Below are 23300 nucleotides of genomic sequence, written 5' to 3'. Positions count from 1 at the left end.
ATCCTTTCTCCAAACCCTATTGGAGAAAAGATAATATCCTGGGAATCCTAATCTTACTCCATGAGTAACTCTTGGATTCACACCAATAACGATATTTACGCCATATCTTATGGTAGATTTTCCTGGTAACAGGCTTTCGTGCCTGTATTAAGGTATCAATGACAGACTCGGAGAAGCCACGCTTTGATAAAATCAAGCGTTCAATCTCCATGCAGTCAGTCTCAGAGAAATTAGATTTGGATGATTGAAAGGACCTTGAAGTAGAAGGTCTCGTCTCAAAGGCAAAGTCCAAGGTGGAAAGGATGACATGTCCACTAGGTCTGCATACCAGGTCCTGCGTGGCCACGCAGGCGCTATCAAAATCACTGATGCTCTCTCCTGCTTGATTTTGGCAATTAGTCGAGAGAGCAGAGGAAACGGTGGAAGCTTGGCGTTCTGGCGAGACGACATGAAATCCAGTTCTTGTTTGCTTCAACGATGAATCAATTGAGCAAACACCTCCGGATGGAGTTCCCACTCCCCCGGATGAAAAGTCTGACGACTTAGAAATTCCGCCTCCCAGTTCTCTACACCTGGGAAATGGATCGCTGATAGGTAGCAAGAGTGTTTCTCTGCCCAGCAAATTATTTTGGAGACTTCTAACATCGCTAAGGAACTCCTTGTTCCCTCTTGATGGTTGATGTAAGCCACAGTCGTGATGTTGTCCGACTGAAATCTGATGAACCTCAGGGTTGTTAACTGAGGCCAAGCCTGAAGAGCATTGAATATTGCCCTCAATTCCAGAATATTTATTGGGAGGAGTTTCTCCTCCTTAGTCCACGATCCCTGAGCCTTCAGGGAGTTCCAGACTGCACCCCAACCTAGAAGGCTGGCATCTGTCGTTACAATTGTCCAATCTGGCCTGCGAAAGGTGGACAGATGGACCCGAGATAGCCACCAGAGAAGAGAATCTCTGGTCTCTTGATCCAGATTTAGTAGAGAGGACAAATCTGTTTAATCCCCATTGCACTGACTGAGCATGCATAGTTGCAGCGGTCTGAGATGTTGGCGCGCAAACGGAACTATGTCTATTGCCGCTACCATTAAGCCGATTACCTCCATTCACTGAGCCACCGAAGGGCGCGGAATAGAATGGAGAACACGGCAAGAATTTAGCAGTTTTGATAACCTGGACTCCGTCAGGTAAATTTTCATTTCTACAGAATCTATCAGAGTCCCTAGGAAGGAGACTCTTGAGAGTGGGGACAGAGAACTCTTTTCCTCGTTCACTTTCCACCCGTGCGACCTCAGAAATGCCAGAACTATGTCCGTATGGGACTTGGAAATTTGGAATTTTTACGCCTGTATCAGGATGTCGTCTAGATAAGGGGCCACTGCTATGCCCCGCGGCCTTAGGACTGCCAGAAGCGACCCCAGAACCTTTGTAAAAATTCTTGGGGCTGTAGCTAACCCCAAGGGAAGAGCCACAAACTGGTAATGCCTGTCCAGAAAGGCAAACCTTAGGAACCGATGATGATCTTTGTGTATCGGAATGTGAAGGTAAGCATCCTTTAGATCCACCGTAGTCATACATTGACTCTCCTGGATCATAGGTAGGATGGTCCGAATAGTTTCCATTTTGAATGATGGAACTCTGAGGAATTTGTTTAAGATCTTTAGATCCAAGATTGGTCTGAAGGCTCCCTATTTTTGGGGAACCACAAACAGATTTGAGTAAAATCCCTGTCCCTGTTCCTCCTTTGGAACTGGATGGATCACTCCCATAACTAGGAGGTCTTGCACACAGTGTAAGAATGCCTCTTTCTTTATCTGGTTGACAGATAATCATCAAAGGTGAAATCTCCCTTGTGGAGGAGAAGCCTTGAAGTCCAGAAGATACCCTTGAGATATAATCTCCAACGCCCAGGGTTCCTGAACATCTCTTGCCCACGCCTGGGCGAAGAGAGAAAGTCTGCCCCCTACTAGATCCGTTACCGGATAGGGGGCCATTCCTTCATGCTGTCTTAGAGGCAGCAGCAGGCTTTTTGGCCTGCTTGCCTTTGTTCCAGGACTGGTTAGGTTTCCAGGCCGTCTTGGACTGAGCAAAAGTTCCCTCTTGTTTTGTAGCAGAGGAAGTTGATGCTGCACTTGCCTTGAAGTTTTGAAAGGCACGAAAATTAGACTGTTTGGCCCTTGATTTGGACCTGTCCTGAGGAAGGGCATGACCTTTACCTCCAGTAATATCAGCAATAATTTCCTTCAAACCAGGCCCGAATAGGGTCTGCCCCTTGAAGGGAATCTCAAGTAGTTTAGACTTTGAAGTCACGTCAGCTGACCAAGATTTGAGCCATAGCGTCCTACGCGCCTGGATGGCCAATCCAGAATTCTTAGCCGTTAGTTTAGTCAAATGAACAATGGCATCAGAAACAAAAGAATTAGCTAGCTTAAGTGCTCTAAGCTTGTTAAGTATGTCCTCCAATGGAGTCGTTGTCTGTAAAGCCTCTTCCAGAGACTCAAACCAGAACGCCGCAGCAGCAGTGACAGGAGCAATGCATGCAAGGGGCTGCAGGATAAAACCTTGTTGAATAAACATTTTCTTAAGGTAACCCTCTAATTTTTTATCCATAGGATCTGAAAAAGCACAACTGTCCTCGACAGGGATAGTAGTACGCTTTGCTAAAGTAGAAACTGCTCCCTCCACCTTAGGGACCGTTTGCCATAAGTCCCGTGTGGTGGCGTCTATGGGAAACATTTTTCTAAAAATAGGAGGGGGGGAAAACGGCACACCGGGTCTATCCCACTCTTTATTAATAATTTCTGTAAACCTTTTAGGTATTGGAAAAACCTCAGTACACACCGGCACTGCAAAGTATTTATCCAGCCTACACAATTTCTCTGGCACTGCAATTGTGTCACAGTCATTCAGAGCAGCTAAAACCTCCCTAAGCAAAACACGGAGGTTCTCAAGCTTAAATTTAAAAGTAGAAATATCAGAATCAGGTTTCCCTGAGTCAGAGATATCACCCACAGACTGAAGCTCTCCTTCCTCAGCTTCTGCATATTGTGAGGCAGTATCAGACATGGCTCTTAAAGCGTCTGTATGCTCTGTATTACGCCTAACACCAGAGCTATCACGCTTTCCTCTAAATTCAGGTAGTCTGGCTAATACCGTTGACAGTGTATTATCCATGACTGCCGCCATGTCTTGTAAAGTAATCGCTATGGGCGTCCTTGATGTACTTGGCACCATTTGAGCGAGAGTCCCTTGAGCGGGTGTCAAAGGGTCTGACACGTGGGGAGAGTTAGTTGGCATAACTTCCCCCTCGTCAGAATCCTCTGGTGATATGTTTTTTAAAGACAAAAGCTGATCTTTGTTGTTTAAAGTGCAATCAATACATTTAGTACACATTCTCATATGGGGCTCCACCATGGCTTTTAAACATAATGAACAAGGAGTTTCCTCTATGTCAGACATGTTTGTACAGACTAGCAATGAGACTAGCAAGCTTGGAAAACACTTTACATCAAGTTAACAAGCAAATATAAAAAACGGTACTGTGCCTTTAAGAGAAACAAATTTTGTCAAAATTTGAAAAACAGTGAAAAAAGTTAGTAAATCAAACAAAATTTGTACAGTGTATGTAATAGGTTAACAAAGCATTGCACCCACTTGCAAATGGATGATTAACCCCTTAATGCAAAAAAACGGATCAAAAAAACGAAATAAACGTTTTTTAAACAGTCACTCACAACAACTGCCACAGCTCAGCTGTGGCCCTACCTTCCTCAATAAACGACTTTTGAAGCCTTTAGAGCCCTTCAGAGATGTCCTATAGCATGCAGGGGACTGCTGAGGGAAGCTGAATGTAATTTTAACTGCGCAAAAAAACGCTAAAATAGGCCCCTCCCACTCATACTACAACAGTGGAAAGTCTCAGGAAACTGTTTCTAAGCAAAAATCAAGCCAGCCATGTGGAAAAAACTAGGCCCCAATAAGTTTTATCACCAAAGCATATATAAAAACGATTAAACAAGCCAGCAAACGTTTTATATTGCCATATTATCAGAGTATATATCTCTGGTAGTAAGCCTGATACAAGTCGCTATTAAATCACTATTTTTAGGCTTAACTTAATCAGGTACCAGCAGCATTTTCTAGTCCCTAGAAAAACTTAAAACTGCACATACCTCAATAGCAGGATAACCTACACGCCATTCTCCCTCTGAAGTTACCTCACTCCTCAGACATATGTGAGAACAGCAGTTGATCTTAGTTACAAGCTGCTAAGATCATAGAAAAACGCAGGCAGATTCTTCTTCTAAATACTGCCTGAGATAAAATAGTACAACTCCGGTACTATTTGAAAATAACAAACTTTTGATAGAAGAAAAAACTAACTATATTTTACCACTCTCCTCTTACTACCTCCATCTTTGTTGAGAGTTGCAAGAGAATGACTGGATATGGCAGTTAGGGGAGGAGCTATATAGCAGCTCTGCTGTGGGTGTCCTCTTGCAACTTCCTGTTGGGAAGGAGAATATCCCACAAGTAATGGAAGATCCCTGGACTGGATACACCTTACAAGAGAAAGTCCATTTACTGGCGAGAAAACAGAATTTATGTTTGCCTGATAAATTACTTTCTCCAACGGTGTGTCCGGTCCACGGCGTCATCCTTACTTGTGGGGATATTCTCTTCCCCAACAGGAAATGGCAAAGAGCCCAGCAAAGCTGGTCACATGATCCCTCCTAGGCTCCGCCTACCCCAGTCATTCGACCGACGTTAAGGAGGAATATTTGCATAGGAGAAACCATATGGTACCGTGGTGACTGTAGTTAAAGAAAATAAAATATCAGACCTGATTAAAAAAACCAGGGCGGGCCGTGGACCGGACACACCGTTGGAGAAAGTAATTTATCAGGCAAACATAAATTCTGTTTTCTCCAACATAGGTGTGTCCGGTCCACGGCGTCATCCTTACTTGTGGGAACCAATACCAAAGCTTTAGGACACGGATGAAGGGAGGGAGCAAATCAGGTCACCTAAATGGAAGGCACCACGGCTTGCAAAACCTTTCTCCCAAAAATAGCCTCAGAAGAAGCAAAAGTATCAAACTTGTAAAATTTGGTAAAAGTGTGCAGTGAAGACCAAGTCGCTGCCCTACATATCTGATCAACAGAAGCCTCGTTCTTGAAGGCCCATGTGGAAGCCACAGCCCTAGTGGAATGAGCTGTGATTCTTTCGGGAGGCTGCCGTCCTGCAGTCTCGTAAGCCAATCTGATGATGCTTTTAATCCAAAAGGAGAGAGAGGTAGACGTTGCTTTTTGACCTCTCCTTTTACCGGAGTAAACAACAAACAAGGAAGATGTTTGTCTAAAATCCTTTGTAGCATCTAAATAGAATTTTAGAGCGCGAACAACATCCAAATTGTGCAACAAACGTTCCTTCTTTGAAACTGGTTTCGGACACAGAGAAGGTACGATAATCTCCTGGTTAATGTTTTTGTTAGAAACAACTTTTGGAAGAAAACCAGGTTTAGTACGTAAAACCACCTTATCTGCATGGAACACCAGATAAGGAGGAGAACACTGCAGAGCAGATAATTCTGAAACTCTTCTAGCAGAAGAAATTGCAACTAAAAACAAAACTTTCCAAGATAATAACTTAATATCAACGGAATGTAAGGGTTCAAACGGAACCCCCTGAAGAACTGAAAGAACTAAATTGAGACTCCAAGGAGGAGTCAAAGGTTTGTAAACAGGCTTAATTCTAACCAGAGCCTGAACAAAAGCTTGAACATCTGGCACAGCTGCCAGCTTTTTGTGAAGTAACACAGACAAGGCAGAAATCTGTCCCTTCAGGGAACTTGCAGATAATCCTTTTTCTAATCCGTCTTGAAGGAAGGATAAAATCTTAGGAATCTTAACCTTGTCCCAAGGGAATCCTTTAGATTCACACCAACAGATATACTTTTTCCAAATCTTGTGGTAAATCTTTCTAGTTACAGGCTTTCTGGCCTGAACAAGAGTATCAATAACAGAATCTGAGAATCCTCGCTTCGATAGAATCAAGCGTTCAATCTCCAAGCAGTCAGCTGGAGTGAAACCAGATTCGGATGTTCGAACGGACCCTGAACAAGAAGGTCTCGTCTCAAAGGTAGCTTCCAAGGTGGAGCCGATGACATATTCACCAGATCTGCATACCAAGTCCTGCGTGGCCACGCAGGAGCTATCAAGATCACCGACGCCCTCTCCTGATTGATCCTGGCTACCAGCCTGAGGATGAGAGGAAACGGCGGGAACACATAAGCTAGTTTGAAGGTCCAAGGTGCTACTAGTGCATCCACTAGAGCCGCCTTAGGATCCCTGGATCTGGACCCGTAGCAAGGAACTTTGCAGTTCTGACGAGAGGCCATTAGATCCATGTCTGGAATGCCCCACCGCTGGGTGACTTGGGCAAAGATTTCCGGATGGAGTTCCCACTCCCCCGGATGCAAAGTCTGACGACTCAGAAAATCCGCTTCCCAATTTTCCACTCCTGGGATGTGGATAGCAGACAGGTGGCAGGAGTGAGACTCCGCCCATAGAATGATTTTGGTCACTTCTTCCATCGCTAGGGAACTCCTTGTTCCCCCCTGATGGTTGATGTACGCAACAGTCGTCATGTTGTCTGATTGAAACCGTATGAACTTGGTCCTCGCTAGCTGAGGCCAAGCCTTGAGAGCATTGAATATCGCTCTCAGCTCCAGAATATTTATCGGTAGAAGAGATTCTTCCCGAGACCAAAGACCCTGAGCTTTCAGGGATCCCCAGACCGCGCCCCAGCCCATCAGACTGGCGTCGGTCGTGACAATGACCCACTCTGGTCTGCGGAACGTCATCCCTTGTGACAGATTGTCCAGGGACAGCCACCAACGGAGTGAGTCTCTGGTCCTCTGATTTACTTGTATCTTCGGAGACAAGTCTGTATAGTCCCCATTCCACTGACTGAGCATGCACAGTTGTAATGGTCTTAGATGAATGCGCGCAAAAGGAACTATGTCCATTGCCGCTACCATCAACCCGATCACTTCCATGCACTGAGCTATGGAAGGAAGAGGAACGGAATGAAGTATCCGACAAGAGTCTAGAAGTTTTGTTTTTCTGGCCTCTGTTAGAAAGATCCTCATTTCTAAGGAGTCTATAATTGTTCCCAAGAAGGGAACCCTTGTTGACGGGGATAGAGAACTCTTTTCCACGTTCACTTTCCAGCCGTGAGATCTGAGAAAGGCCAGGACGATGTCCGTGTGAGCCTTTGCTTGAGGAAGGGACGACGCTTGAATCAGAATGTCGTCCAGGTAAGGTACTACTGCAATGCCCCTTGGTCTTAGCACCGCTAGAAGGGACCCTAGTACCTTTGTGAAAATCCTTGGAGCAGTGGCTAATCCGAAAGGAAGCGCCACGAACTGGTAATGTTTGTCCAGGAATGCGAACCTTAGGAACCGATGATGTTCCTTGTGGATAGGAATATGTAGATACGCATCCTTTAAATCCACCGTGGTCATGAATTGACCTTCCTGGATGGAAGGAAGAATAGTTCGAATGGTTTCCATCTTGAACGATGGAACCTTGAGAAACTTGTTTAAGATCTTGAGATCTAAGATTGGTCTGAACGTTCCCTCTTTTTTGGGAACTATGAACAGATTGGAGTAGAACCCTATCCCTTGTTCTCTTAGTGGAACAGGATGAATCACTCCCATTTTTAACAGGTCTTCTACACAATGTAAGAACGCCTGTCTTTTTATGTGGTCTGAAGACAACTGAGACCTGTGGAACCTCCCCCTTGGGGGAAGTCCCTTGAATTCCAGAAGATAACCCTGGGAGACTATTTCTAGCGCCCAAGGATCCAGAACATCTCTTGCCCAAGCCTGAGCGAAGAGAGAGAGTCTGCCCCCCACCAGATCCGGTCCCGGATCGGGGGCCAATATTTCATGCTGTCTTGGTAGCAGTGGCAGGTTTCTTGGCCTGCTTTCCCTTATTCCAGCCTTGCATTGGTCTCCAAGCTGGCTTGGCTTGAGAAGTATTACCCTCTTGCTTAGAGGACGTAGCACTTTGGGCTGGTCCGTTTTTACGAAAGGGACGAAAATTAGGTCTATTTTTCGCCTTGAAAGGCCGATCCTGAGGAAGGGCGTGGCCCTTACCCCCAGTGATATCAGAGATAATCTCTTTCAAGTCAGGGCCAAACAGCGTTTTCCCCTTGAAAGGAATGTTTAGTAGCTTGTTCTTGGAAGACGCATCAGCCGACCAAGATTTCAACCAAAGCGCTCTGCGCGCCACAATAGCAAACCCAGAATTCTTAGCCGCTAACCTAGCCAATTGCAAAGTGGCGTCTAGGGTGAAAGAATTAGCCAATTTGAGAGCATTGATTCTGTCCATAATCTCCTCATAAGGAGGAGAATCACTATCGAGCGCCTTTATCAGCTCATCAAACCAGAAACATGCGGCTGTAGTGACAGGGACAATGCATGAAATTGGTTGTAGAAGGTAACCCTGCTGAACAAACATCTTTTTAAGCAAACCTTCTAATTTTTTATCCATAGGATCTTTGAAAGCACAACTATCCTCTATGGGTATAGTGGTGCGTTTGTTTAAAGTAGAAACCGCTCCCTCGACCTTGGGGACTGTCTGCCATAAGTCCTTTCTGGGGTCGACCATAGGAAACAATTTTTTAAATATGGGGGGAGGGACGAAAGGAATACCGGGCCTTTCCCATTCTTTATTAACAATGTCCGCCACCCGCTTGGGTATAGGAAAAGCTTCTGGGAGCCCCGGCACCTCTAGGAACTTGTCCATTTTACATAGTTTCTCTGGGATGACCAACTTTTCACAATCATCCAGAGTGGATAATACCTCCTTAAGCAGAATGCGGAGATGTTCCAACTTAAATTTAAATGCAATTACATCAGGTTCAGCCTGTTGAGAAATGTTCCCTGAATCAGTAATTTCTCCCTCAGACAAAACCTCCCTGGCCCCCTCAGATTGGGTTAGGGGCCCTTCAGAGATATTAATATCAGCGTCGTCATGCTCTTCAGTAACTAAAACAGAGCAGCCACGCTTACGCTGACAAGGGTTCATTTTGGCTAAAATGTTTTTGACAGAATTATCCATTACAGCCGTTAATTGTTGCATAGTAAGGAGTATTGGCGCGCTAGATGTACTAGGGGCCTCCTGAGTGGGCAAGACTCGTGTAGACGAAGGAGGGAATGATGCAGTACCATGCTTACTCCCCTCACTTGAGGAATCATCTTGGGCATCATTGTCATTATCACATAAATCACATTTATTTAAATGAACAGGAATTCTGGCTTCCCCACATTCAGAACACAGTCTATCTGGTAGTTCAGACATGTTAAACAGGCATAAACTTGATAATAAAGTACAAAAAACGTTTTAAAATAAAACCGTTACTGTCACTTTAAATTTTAAACTGAACACACTTTATTACTGCAATTGCGAAAAAACATGAAGGAATTGTACAAAATTCACCAAATTTTCACCACAGTGTCTTAAAGCCTTAAAAGTATTGCACACCAAATTTGGAAGCTTTAACCCTTAAAATAACGGAACCGGAGCCGTTTTAACACTTTAACCCCTTACAGTCCCTGGTATCTGCTTTGCTGAGACCCAACCAAACCCAAAGGGGAATACGATACCAAATGACGCCTTCAGAAAGTCTTTTCTAAGTATCAGAGCTCCTCTCACATGCGACTGCATGCCATGCTTCTCAAAAACAAGTGCGCCACACCGGCGCGAAAATGAGGCTCTGCTTATGCTTTGGGAAAGCCCCTAAGAAATAAGGTGTCTAATACAGTGCCTGCCGATATTATAATATCAATATACCCAGATAAAATGATTCCTCAAGGCTAAATATGTGTTAATAATGAATCGATTTAGCCCAGAAAAGTCTACAGTCTTAATAAGCCCTTGTGAAGCCCTTATTTACCATCGTAATAAACATGGCTTACCGGATCCCATAGGGAAAATGACAGCTTCCAGCATTACATCGTCTTGTTAGAATGTGTCATACCTCAAGCAGCAAGAGACTGCACACTGTTCCCCCAACTGAAGTTAATTGCTCTCAACAGTCCTGTGTGGAACAGCCATGGATTTTAGTTACGGTTGCTAAAATCATTTTCCTCATACAAACAGAAATCTTCATCTCTTTTCTGTTTCTGAGTAAATAGTACATACCAGCACTATTTCAAAATAACAAACTCTTGATTGAATAATAAAAACTACAGTTAAACACTAAAAAACTCTAAGCCATCTCCGTGGAGATGTTGCCTGTACAACGGCAAAGAGAATGACTGGGGTAGGCGGAGCCTAGGAGGGATCATGTGACCAGCTTTGCTGGGCTCTTTGCCATTTCCTGTTGGGGAAGAGAATATCCCCACAAGTAAGGATGACGCCGTGGACCGGACACACCTATGTTGGAGAAAACGGTTTATAATATGTGTGGGTACAGTAAATGAGTAAGAGCTAAATTACAGATAAACACAAACACCGCAGAACTTTAAAAATAGCCCTGGTCCCAAACGGTTAGAAAATTGAGAAGTGTTGTGGTCCTTAAGGGGTTAACAATCGTCCAAACCTGGAATGTGAATAGCTAAAATCATGCAATGATGGTGGTCTGCCCAAGTCAGAATGCAGGTTACCTCTCTCATTGTAATCACACAAACCGGGGCCGGATGCTCCAGCCAAGAGTAGAACCGGGGCGGTTTTCTGCGCTAACACCTACAGCACATAGAGAAAGCTAGGTTCACATAAGGAACACGCCCCTGCTCAGGAATAACAAATTGTTTGTTACAAACAAGACTCCAGCACTCCAAAAGGATTAAACCACAATCCTTTATTCAAAATATTAAAGGTATAAAAGGCATAATCGGTAGCCAATAATAAAACAGAAGGGGGATAAGAAGGGGATCCAGCACACCACAGCATCAGATGGCCTTTAAATATTGCTGTGGACCATGAGACAGGAGGAATCTTCCTAGAGGAGGGCGAAACCAAAAGCCTATACGGTACCCCCTAGGAAATTATGTACAGTACCCAAGGAACTTGAACAGAATTTTCTCCAAACATCCTGAAAAAAGTTCAAAAGTCCACAACTGAATCTGGGTTGCAGACTCACTAGTGACATATTGCCAAGTGTATCCTGTGGACTAGAAAAGGCAGGGTGGACCTGGTTATGGGAGGAGTGACTAACATCAGTTTATACTAGACACATGCGCAAGTATCACAGGTTTTTATATAAGTTTCATGTATAGATGTCTCATTTACTATACACTAAGTCTATATGGCCTCATAACACAGAAGGGTTCTATAATTCCCATATACCAGTGATGGATTCTAGTGTTATGAGGCCATATAGACGTAGTGTATAGAAATATTACACTTTAATGAGTATATGCAGGCTAGAAACCTCTCACGCTGCTAACTGCTCTATCCTCCATAGGAGGCTGTTTTAAACTGCCGCTCTGCAGACTGCTTTTAAAATCAGAAGCTTTTAACCTTTGTACACCTATATGGTGCATGCATGTTTATGTGTTAACCTACTCATTAAAGTGTAATATTTCTATACACTACGTCTATATGGCCTCATAACACTAGAATCCATCACTGGTATATGGGCATTATATAACCCATCTGTGGAGGATCGGTGGGATAAGACTCCTGTCTACAACCAGAAAAGGAGAAGAGGACCATAGTGGATATTACGTAAGGACCCCAGGGAGAGAGATCACCTATAACCAAGTGCCTTATTCATACCTCATATTGGATGAGGTTGAACCACGTGAGTGTGCATTTATTCATTTATCATAGTGAATGAGATTGATTTAGATATACTTCACTAGGAGTGCCCCCTCTGTGCGCTTGTCCACTCTCTAATCTTATATATATATATATATATATATATATATATATATATATATACGTGTGTGTGTGTGTGTGTATGGGTGTGTAATAACAACACATGACATGCCCAGAGGGTGTTGTGTTGTTCTATTATGTTATGTTAAGATAAATAGTTTTCAACTCGTAATTTGTGTTGGTCTAAATTTACTTTTGAATAGTAGATTAATTAACTGGTAAGTATGGTTGTATTCTGCATTTACCATTTTGACTGGAAATCAGACTACATATTTGCAATGTAAAGTAATATCATGTGCTAATACTTTACTAGCCTTTACTTAATTACTAAGTTGACAAAGTGTATAGTTCTGGGGTTAACAAATGATTTGATATATTGAGACTCTGTAACATGGCTCTATTTACTTGTTTGTGTTCATTTCTGTTGTCATGGAAACCACTTTTGGCACATTTTTGAGGGGGAAAGTGTGCACTATCAATTTGTTATTCTGAAGAAGGGGAGCAAGCCCCTGAAATGTTACCACAATAATTTGTGTGTTTGTGTTAGCCAAACTAGCACTTAAATGCTAGAGAGGGAAAAATAATATTGCCTCTAAAGGAGAAAAAAGAAAACAAATGCAATGAAGTACACACAAGGATGTGCCTCGTACGACCTTCATATAGTAACACGAATGAATAAGCTGATTTATTGTTTTGGATAAAATAACTTTAAAAAATTGTTTATCCTGATGAAATATCAGAAAAGGAAGAACAAAGTCGAAGACCAAGCTCTGCTGCCTTAGCCTCAGTTAATGTTTCAAACAGAAACACACAGTTTATGCATTGGTTCAAAATGATTATTGAGTGCTTGTATTGCTTTGGTGCTTTCACTGCCACCTGAATATTTCAGTGCACTGCTGCTCATTAAAACCCGAAACCTTATAAATGGAACTATACATTGGACCAGCATGTGTAAGAAACTATAAAGGAAACCGGTGAAGCGGAATTTGATGAGGGGATGTGGATATCCCAACACAAGAGAGAAGAAATAAATCTTGTGTATCATGAAGGAGCATTGGAAACACAAAGGATTAAAGCTGATCTAGGAACTGTGAACTTGAAAACGCAGTTTAAAAATGTGCTTCTGCATTAAATTGTACAGGGACTAAGAACTTGTGTTTTTATTGGTATCTACATCACTTTTCATGCCACTGGAAGTAAAAAGTTGGGGTTTTTTTTATTAGTTTTTCTGAATAGGGTCATATTTATGTAACAAATGGAAGAAAAGCAAATGCATTTGATTACTTCAACGTTTTCAATAAGCAAAGCAAAATGCAGATTTCCACATGATCTTCGTAAAATTTAATGTAGCTATGGAGAAAAAAAGGAGATACTTACTGCATTGTAAAACTTGCCCTAATCGCTCAAACACTGCATGCAGAAATTCCTAGAAAAAATAAGAGAAAACTAATTACAAATATGTAGATTACCATACAAATTACCAATAAGGAAGCAAATTCAACTTAATTGTGTATGTAATGTGTTTCAATGTTATATCATTTAACAACAGTAAAAGTAGTTAAATCGTTTTAGAGATTAAACCTACGTTTAGGAGACCTTCAAGTCACATTCTACTTTTGACATCATCGGTCGGTAAAAATATCACCTTATGCTGTTACTATAATCCCAGAAATAATGGAAAAGACTTCTAGCATAGCTCAGGCGAATTCACGAGACGGAACACAATAGAATGTAGGTGCATCGTCTCTATTAGAAATAAATTGTTTAGCAAAATGAATGAACTTAAGTTCTCATACCTTTACTGTTTTTTGCACAGGAGGACAATGGACAGATTGAGAAACCGAAGATTTTTTTTTTAATAGATCATCACTGTTGACCCAAGATTTAATATATTTTATGTTACTGCTTGTATGTGTTTATTTGCACATGAATCTTATGGACGGAGCTGCGTCTCCCGGATTTTGTATTATCTGAAGTAATTTTTCTTTTCTCTTCGATTGACCTATCTTTTATTGCATGTTTTTTTGTTTTTACGTTGTTGTTCTGGGTTTTTGAGCGATGTAAAAGCTGAAGAAAACCAATAAAAAAAAAGAATGTAGGTGCATTGCAGGTAAATAAAGCAGTGGACTAATAGTTCAGTTAGTTCAATGGGATTTATATGTTTATGTAATAGACCATATTTGCTTCTGTATGCCACTTTGTCGCATGCACAAGGAGTTACTGTATATGGATAACTGTTTAGGATTTGATATATACATTTAATTGATTGAATCACACTGATCACTTTATTACTTGGATTGATTATTCACAGTGACTATTGAGACAGTTGTTTCACATTGTATTACGTGTATATCATATTTTTGGAGGTGGGGTTTATTGACACTGTTATGTCTGAGGAAGAGACGTTTTGCCTCGAAACGTCACATTATGAATTAAAGTATTTCATATTAAAAATCCCATGAGTGCTAGCCATTTGTTGCACTCTGGTGAGCTGGACTACTGCAAGTAGTGCATTTATTTATGGGCACACACTTAATGAAGCTGAGTAACAACATAAATTATACATAAACGCGAGACCACCAAAATAAAAAATAAAACTTAACTTTTAATTAACCGACTTTTTAAGATGTGTATACAAATACCCTCATTAAAAACATTTAAAAAGTGATGAATCAGGACTGCTGAGGTGTCTGGAAATATTAAATAGTATTCCATAGAAATAAATCTAATTTCAAAATTCACTAACACATTAGTCCACTTCAAGGTGCCTTTGAGGAATGTCTGGATAATTTGTGTCCACTTGAATTTTTGTCATATTTTGATCACATTAGTATCCATCCGGAGTAAGACTGTAGCCCTTGAACCTTTTTGTGATAATAATTGTGGTATATCACTCAGAGTATATATGTGTTAAGCCCAATTATAACCCACATTTGTGGAGCTCACCTAATCATAGTGGTTATTACAATAGGGTTCTTTTTTACTCGCAGAGTGCGCTACAATGGGCTTCTCAGTTGTACGCCAGTTACTACATTGAAGTGCACTTTTCTGCTATGCAAAGAACAAACTAATTGCATAATTTAAAATACATGTATTTAAAGGGACACTGAACCCGATTTTTTTCTGTTGTGATTCAGATAGAGCATGCAATTTTAAGCAACTTTCTAATTTACTCCTATTACCACAGTTTCTTCATTCTCTTGGCATCTTTAGTTGAAAAGCAAGAATGTAAGTTTAGATGCCGGCCCATTTTTGGTGAACAACCTGGGTTGTTCTTGCTGATTGGTGGATAAATTCACCCACCAATAAACAAGTGCTGCCCAGCATTCTAAGCCAAAAATTGTCTGGCTCCTTAGCTTAGATGCCTTCTTTTTCAAATAAAGATAGCAAGAGAATGTAGAAGAATTGATAATAGGAGTAAATTAGAAAGTTGCTTAAAATTGCATGCTCTATTTGAATCAGGAAAGAAAAAAAATTGGGTTCAGTGTCCCTTTAATGTTAATCTGTGCAATAAAACTTATTAAAAAAAAATTAGCTTAATATTGGCTAAAAATTTAGACGGGTGGTCAGTAAAATACATATAAAAACAGATTTTTATTTTTTTTAAACAGTGTAAAAGTTACATAAGAAATATAAAAAAAGCCTAATATAAAGCAATTAGGGAATGTGCACTGCTTCAGTCACAGGAAGGAGAATACTCCAAGATGGTGGTGCCCAGTATGAAGATGCATAGCATCACTAACCAGCATGTGTAAAGAGTTAAAATAAGAGAATAGATCTGAAGAGAGCTCCAGAAATAAGAGGAAAAAACATAATTTATGCTTACCAAATAAATTCCTTTCCTTCCGTATAGGGAGAGTCCACGGTTTCATTCCTTACTGTTGGGAAATACAACACCTGGCCACCAGGAGGAGGCAAATACATCCCAGTCAAAGGCTTAACTGTCCCTCCCACTTCCTCATTACCCCAGTCATTCTGCCGAGGGAACAAGGAAAAGTAGGAGAAACATTAGGGTATAAATGGTGCCAGAAGAATAAAAAAAATGATAGGGGGTATGTAAGGAGGACCAGGTAGCTGCCTTACAAATCTGATCCATAGAGGCCTCGTTCTTAAAGGCCCAAGAGGAAACCCCTGCGCTAGTGGAATGAGCCGTTATCCTTTCAGGAGGACAATGTCCCGCTGTCTCGTAAGCTAAGTGGATGACACTCCTTAATTAAAAAAAGATAGGGAAGTCGAAGTAGCCTTCTGCCTCTTACGCTTCCCCAAATAGACAACACACAAGGAGGAAGATTGTCTAAACTCCTAAGTAGAAAAATACAAATGTTCCAGCTGGTGCAAAAGACCTTTTTATTGTGCAATATGGGATACAAAAAGCAACGTTTCAGGCCAACAATCAGCCCTTTCTCAAGCTTGAGAAAGGGCTGATTGTTGGCCTGAAACGTTGCTTTTTGTATCCCATATTGCACAATAAAAAGGTCTTTTGCACCAGCTGGAACATTTGTATTTTTCTATATTGATATTGGGCATGGTAAGCCTGTTCCGTGCTGTGTGGTGAGTGCTGTGCTTCACGTTACATTGTTTCAATAAACTCCTAAGTAGCCTGAAGATAGAGCTTCAAGGCACAAACCACATCCAAAATGTTAAGTAAGTGTTACGTCGATGGAGGATTAGGATACAAGGAAGGAACCACAATCTCCTGATTGCTGTTGCGATCTGATACAACCTTAGGAAGAAAACCTAATTTAGTACATAAAACTGCCTTATCTGCATGAAAAATCAGATAAGGGGGCTCATATTGCAAAGCAGAGATCTCAGAAACTCTGCGCGCAGAGGCAATAGTCAATACAAAGAGAACCTTCCAAGATAACAATTTAATGTCAACAGAATACAGAGGCTCAAACGGAACCTGTTGCAAAACCCGAAGAACTGATCCTAATCAGAGCCTTAACAAACGTCTGGAAGCTTAGCCAGTCTCTTGTGCAATAAAAACGACAGGGCCTAAGTCTGTCCCCTCAGGGAACTAGCAGAAAGGTCCTTCTCCAGTCCATCCTGGAGAAAAAGATAAGATCTTAGCAACCTTAACTCTGTGACAGGAAAAAACACGATCTTCACACCAGAATAAGTAGGTCCTCCACACCTTGTGGTAGATACGCCGAGTAACTGGTATACGAGCTTGAATAAGAGTATCAATGACAGCCTCAAAGAATTTAGATTTTGATGAACAAATGGACCTTGTTTTTCAGCAGGTCTCTGCGACAAGGTAACTTCCACGAAGAAGATTAGGACATCCCCACTAGATCCGTGAACCACATTCTTCAAGGCCACGATGGAGCAATCAGGATTACTGATTTCCGCTCCTGCTTGATGCGAGCCACTACTCGAGGAAGAAGCAGTAATGGAGGAAAAAGATATATGAGTTTGAACCTCCAGGGCACTGCTAGTAGATTAGATCCGCTTGGGGATCCCTCGACCTCAACCCATACCTGGGTAGCTTGGTATTGAGACGGGACGCCATGAGATTTATCTCCGGCGTCCCCCACTTGCTGCATATCTCTGCAAACATCTCAGGATGGAAAGACCATTCCCCTGGATGGAAGGATTGCCTGCTGAAAAAATCTGCCTCTTAGTTGACCACACCCAGAATGTGGATCGCTGACAGCGAACAGCTGTGGGCCTCCGCCCACTCCAGAATCTGAGATACTTCCTTTATCGCCAAGGAACATTTTGTCCAACCCTGATTGTTGATGTAAGCCACCGAATTTATATTGTCTGATTGGAATCTGATAAACTGGGACTAACCCAGAAGTAGCTAAGCCTTCAAGGTCTTGAAGATTGCGCGTAGTTCCAAAATATTGATCGGGAGTGAGGATTCCTCCTGAGTCCACAACCCCTGTGCTTTCCTGGCACCCCAAACAGCTTCCCATCCAGATAGGATGAAGAAAAAGAAAGCACGCTGGGTCTTTAAAGTATATCCATCAATTTATTTGGATACAGGTATAGGTAAGCCAGATACACTCATAATACTGACGTGTTTCGCGCATGCGCACATGCGCTTCATCAGAGATTCCCCATCCAAATAGGCTTGCGCCTGTAGTCACAATCTCCCAGGATGGTCTTAAGAAGCATGTCCCTCGGGACAGGTGATCTGGACAGAGCCACCAAGAGAGCGATTCTCTCGACCAGCTGTCTAATACAACCTATTGAGACAGCTGTGAATGATCGCCATTCCACTGCCTCAGCATGCACAGTTGTAAAGGTCCGAGACGGAACCTGGCAAAAAGAATGATGTCCATGCAGGACACCATGAGACCAATCACCTCCATACACTGAACCACAGAGGGACTCAAGGAGGTCCGGAGGGCAAGAAATGCTGAAGTTAGCTTGCAAAGTCTCTGGTCTGTTAGAAATATCCTCATGGATATAGAGTCTATTATAATACCCAGGAATTCCACCCTTGTACTTGGGATAAGAGAACTCTTTTCCAAGTTTATCTTCCATCCATGTGTTTGAAGAAGACTGAGAAGGGACTCCAAGAGTTCTTCCGCAAGACGAAAGAATTGTGCTTGCACCAGAATATCTTCCAACTAAGGGGCTACTGCAATACCCCGAGTTCTGGCAACAGCTAGAAGAGCCCCCAGAACCTTTGTAAAGATTCTTGGAGTAGTAGCTAGGCCAAACGGAAGAGCAATGAACTGGAAGTGCTGGTCCAAGAATGCAAACCTCAGGAACTGAAAGTGTTCCCTGTGGATTGGAACATGAAGGTCCTTCAGATCTATAGTGGTCATAAACTGGCCTTCCTGAATTAAAGGAAGGATGGAATTGTTTTGTTGTACTCCCCCTTTGTTTATAGCGCTGCGGAATCTGTTGGCGCTCTACAAATAACTAATAATAATAATAATAATGGACCTTATCGTTTCCATCTTGAAGGAAGGGACACTGAGAAATTTGTTTAAGCACTTTAGGTCCAGAATTGGGCGGAAAGTTCCCTCCTTCTTTGGGACCACAAAAAGGTTTGAATAAAACCCCAAACCTCTTTCTTCAATAGGCACCGGGAAAACAACTTCTGAGGTGGATAGATCCCGAACGCACCCTAGAAAGGCATCCCTCTTTTCTGGTCTGGTAGACAGATTCGAGAGATGGAATCTGCCCCTTGGCAGATGAGATTTGAAGCCTATCTTGTATCCCTGATATACCACCTCCAGGACCAAAAGATCCTGTACATCCTGGAACCAGGCGTTTGAAAAAAGACAGTCCACCAACACGATCCAATCCTTTCATGCCAATTTGTTTTCAGCGGGCTTCTTATTCCGTTTGGATTTATTCCAGGACTGAGCCAGCTTCCAAGTACTCTTGGGTTGCTCAGGCTTGGAGAAGGATTGCTTGTCGTTGGAATTTGTCAAAAGTAAAGGAATGAAAATTAGAAGATTGTCGTCCCTTAGACTTATCTTGCAGTAGGAAGGTACCCTTGCCTCCGGTAACCAAAAAAATAATGGAGTCCAGGCCTGGACCAAATAAAATCTTTCCCTTGAAGGGAAAAGAAATGAGTCTGGACTTAGAAGTCAAATCCGCAGACCAAGATTTCAACCAGAAAGCCAGACAGGCTATGACCACAAAACCTGAGGCCTTTGCATTTAGGCAAATAATTTGCATGTTCGCATCACAGATAAAAGAGTTAGCCATTCTCAGAGCTTTAAATCTGTCTTGAATACCCTTTAAGGGGAGACTCCACCTCAATGAGTTCCGACAAAGAGTTGCACCAGTAGGTAGCTGCTCTGGCAACTGGGGCAACTGCAGCCGCCGGTTGAAACAAAAATCCTGTATGTTGAAACATCTTTCTCATAAAGGTCTCTATTTTCTTGTCCATCGGCTCTCTGAACAAAGAACTATCCTCAAGCTGTATAGAAGTACATTTAGAAAGCGTAGAGATAGCACCATCCACCTTAGGAATGGAGCCCCACAAATCCAGTTGAGAGTCCAAGACCGGGAACAACTTTTTAAAAGTAGACGAGGGGGAAAAGGAAGAACCAATTCCTTCCCATTTGTGCTCAATTTTAAGTCTAAAGGAGGGATCCTCCGCAGCAGGAGGCTTAGACGCTAAGGACTCTGACCCAGAAAGTTCATCCTCTGAAGCTACAGAGGTCAACTCATCATCGGATAACTGGGACATAATAGCTAAATCCGATAAATATTTAATGACTCTGGGTCAAGAGAGCTATGTTTAACCTTTCTCTTGCGTTTGTTAGGGTGAGGTAATGCACTGAGGGCCACAGACACCACCATTTGTAACTGTGCGGCAAAGTCCGCAGGAAGAAGGCCCCCTCCAGATGGAGGATTAGTTGTGCTACGGGGAACCGCATGTGGAGTGGACAATGTAGCAAGGGTAAAAATCTCATTGGGTGCCGAGTCCTGAGAGGTAGACGACTCAGAGTGACTAAAAGCCTTAGCAGGCTTGTCTCCCTTCTTAGACTTTATAACGGTGTTAAGGCATGTGGAACATAATTGAGTGGGCAGAAAATGTTCAATAAACCCCCTTCGGAGGATATTAACCCTGCATCCTATCAAGGTATAAAGGAGCCATACTATGACCCTGTTATAGCGTTTTATGTGTGAACATTTAAATGATCTTACCTCCATGCTGTGGAACAGAACACAGTCTCTCAAGTGTGACAGTCTTATAGCAGCGCTCCTGACATGGACTTGAGTAAGAGAAAGCTGGCAGTGAAACTCGTCAACACTGATTGCTTAGGAGCTGTTAGCAATAGTCTGGAAGGGATAGCAGAAAAAATTTCCCTGCATCTCCAGACTCTAACTTTCATCAATACTCTCACTGAGAGGTTGACATGACTACTTAAATCTCCAGTCCTATCTCGAAGGGCAGATACCCTTTTTCAGGACCCTCTGAATCTTCTGACACTTCTCTGCCACCTCCTAACGTGACGAAAGGCAAACTATGATTGGAGTAATGAGAAAGTGGGAGGAATATTTCAGCATTTGGCTGGGGTATCTTTGCCTCCTCCTGGTGGCCAGGTGTTGAATTTCCCAATGTGACGAAACCAATCTCGCCACTGTACATTGGAGGGCCTGTTATGGAACATTCTTTGGGCTGGAGGTACATGGGCTTAAGGATACCCAGAGACTGCATGGAAATATGGAATTTTATATGCTGGACACCCCATGTACTTTCATAACTCTGTCTTATGTCTATGTCACCCTGTATCCATAAATACAGGATGGGTACAGGGTGTGAGTGCCCCTTTTGGGAGCAATTGTGACTCTATAAACCAAGTGGGCATAAAAGACTTTATAGCTAATAAGAACTGTTCCTATATTCTGTAATAAGATATATTCTATGTATGTTTAAGATCTGATTGTGTCTCAGGAGTCTGTCTAGGTAAACTGATTGTGTTTTGTGTGATTATGTTAACTAGACTGCCCAACATCAGATTGTCTGAGTACTTAATATGTTAATCTGTTTTAACTGTGAATAGACAATTCTTAGAGGTTTGATGCATTGTTCATATGTTTGCTTTACTGTTAAACCAATGCCCTTTGTAACCTGAAGCCAGGGTGTATAAATCTGTGTGCCTTCAAATAAAGTAGTCATTTTGCTGATATCTGTTGGACCCTCACCATGGAGCTTTGACTCATGTTTGGGGGGAGGGAGTGGGGAAATATACTGTATGCTGCCTGTGCCTCTGCCCTTTTATGCCAGGGTTGGTACCGTAACATTGGTGGCAAGCGACGGGATTGATCCTACAGCCAGAAGGACAGCTACAGGAGACACCATTCCGTGGATTTACAAGTTGGGGGCAACGCATGTCCCAGTACAGCGACCCTAAAAGCAACAGAATGGAACCAGCGGTGTTATATGAGGAGGAGGACCTGGATGGCCGGGATGCATTAAGGAAAGGCATCTGGTACCAGGCCCTGGATAATGTACAATACCAGCAGGGTAAGAGTCTCCCCAGTGAAGAGCAGCGGTTGCAGAAGCAAGTGGCCCTGCGGATGCCCTTCCTGGGAGAGCAGCCCCTGGAGGAATGGGTGAAGGCACTAGAGCACCGGGTATGGCAGGAGCTATGGCTGGAGGATGCCTACCAGGCGCTCTGGTGGTATATGGCACAGTATATACCCTGGACAGCTGAGCATGACAAACCAGAGGGAGAGGAGTTTGATGGTCCTGGCTTGTTATGGGAGTCCTTTGCAGAGCCTGACTTTGGGAGCCCTGCGCAGACCAGACTTCAGGACATTTTCTATGAGAGGGAGGCTAGGCATGATTGGGCTGACCCCCATGAAGTAGAGCCAGACCTGGCTCACTTAGCAGCCCTGGAGTGGGAACTGGAGCAGGACTACCGAGATCTCTTCCACTCCATTGGGAAGGCTCAGCAGGACAGCAAGGTGAAAGACCCAGATCCAGACCCATTCAGCTGGGAAGATATTGTGGAGATTTACTGGGAAGGACCCCAGGTGGCCGGTGGAGATGGGACCGAGGTCTCTCCACCGGTCCTGCAGGGAATTGGGAGCCCAGACTCCATTCCCCAGCGGCAGGCTGAGTTACAGGGGGCAGAGACAGTTGGTCCTGTCCCCCAGCAGCAGAGGAATATACAGGGAATTGGGAGCCCAGACTCCATTCCCCAGCGGCAGGCTGCGTTACAAGGGGTAGGGACAGTTGGTCCTGTCCCCCAGCAACAGGGCTGTTTAGCCAAAGGGGAGATGATCGGTCTCCCCCTCCAGCAACCAGGCTCCCACCAGGCTACTTCCATGGTAGTGCTGGCACCCGGGCAGAGTACAGCTGGTCTCTGCCCACCTGGCAACCCACCAATTCAGCGTGCCAGTCCCCCACACAGCTGTGGTGAGGCACCTGGACATGGACAAGTTTTCCCTGTACTCAGGTGTAGTAACCATTTATTGTGGGTGGGCTGTACTACTAATTGTGTTTTCAGGGTGGGTTGCTGGACTAACCAGGGCACTGACCGGCAGGAGGTCAGATACCCTGTTAGTCTGTTTGGAAAAGGGGAGAGATGTGACGAAAACAATCTCGCCACTGTACATTGGAGGGCCTGTTATGGAACATTCTTTGGGCTGGAGGTACATGGGCTTAAGGATACCCAGAGACTGCATGGAAATATGGAATTTTATATGCTGGACACCCCATGTACTTTCATAACTCTGTCTTATGTCTATGTCACCCTGTATCCATAAATACAGGATGGGTACAGGGTGTGAGTGCCCCTTGTGGGAGAAATTGTGACTCTATAAGCCAAGTGGGCATAAAAGACTTTATAGCTAATAAGAACTGTTCCTATATTCTGTAATAAGATGTATTCTATGTATGTTTAAGATCTGATTGTGTCTCAGGAGTCTGTCTAGGTAAACTGATTGTGTTTTGTGTGATTATGTTAACTAGACTGCCC

The 23300-nt window shown here is 43.0% G+C and overlaps 1 protein-coding gene across 1 annotated transcript in view; it reads right to left on the bottom strand.

Moving 5' to 3' along the window:
- The window catches only part of IPO11 (importin 11), a 950863-nt gene that overhangs the window by 610813 nt on the left and 316750 nt on the right, over positions 1 to 23300 (bottom strand). The window contains exon 8 of the mRNA XM_053701321.1: positions 13267 to 13315. Coding sequence (XP_053557296.1) covers positions 13267 to 13315 — 49 coding nt within the window. The remainder of the gene's footprint in view (positions 1 to 13266; positions 13316 to 23300) is intronic.

This window comes from Bombina bombina, chromosome 2, assembly GCF_027579735.1.
Source record: "Bombina bombina isolate aBomBom1 chromosome 2, aBomBom1.pri, whole genome shotgun sequence".
In the NCBI taxonomy this organism is placed as follows: Eukaryota; Metazoa; Chordata; class Amphibia; order Anura; family Bombinatoridae; genus Bombina; species Bombina bombina.
This window is presented reverse-complemented; position numbering and strand designations above follow the sequence as displayed.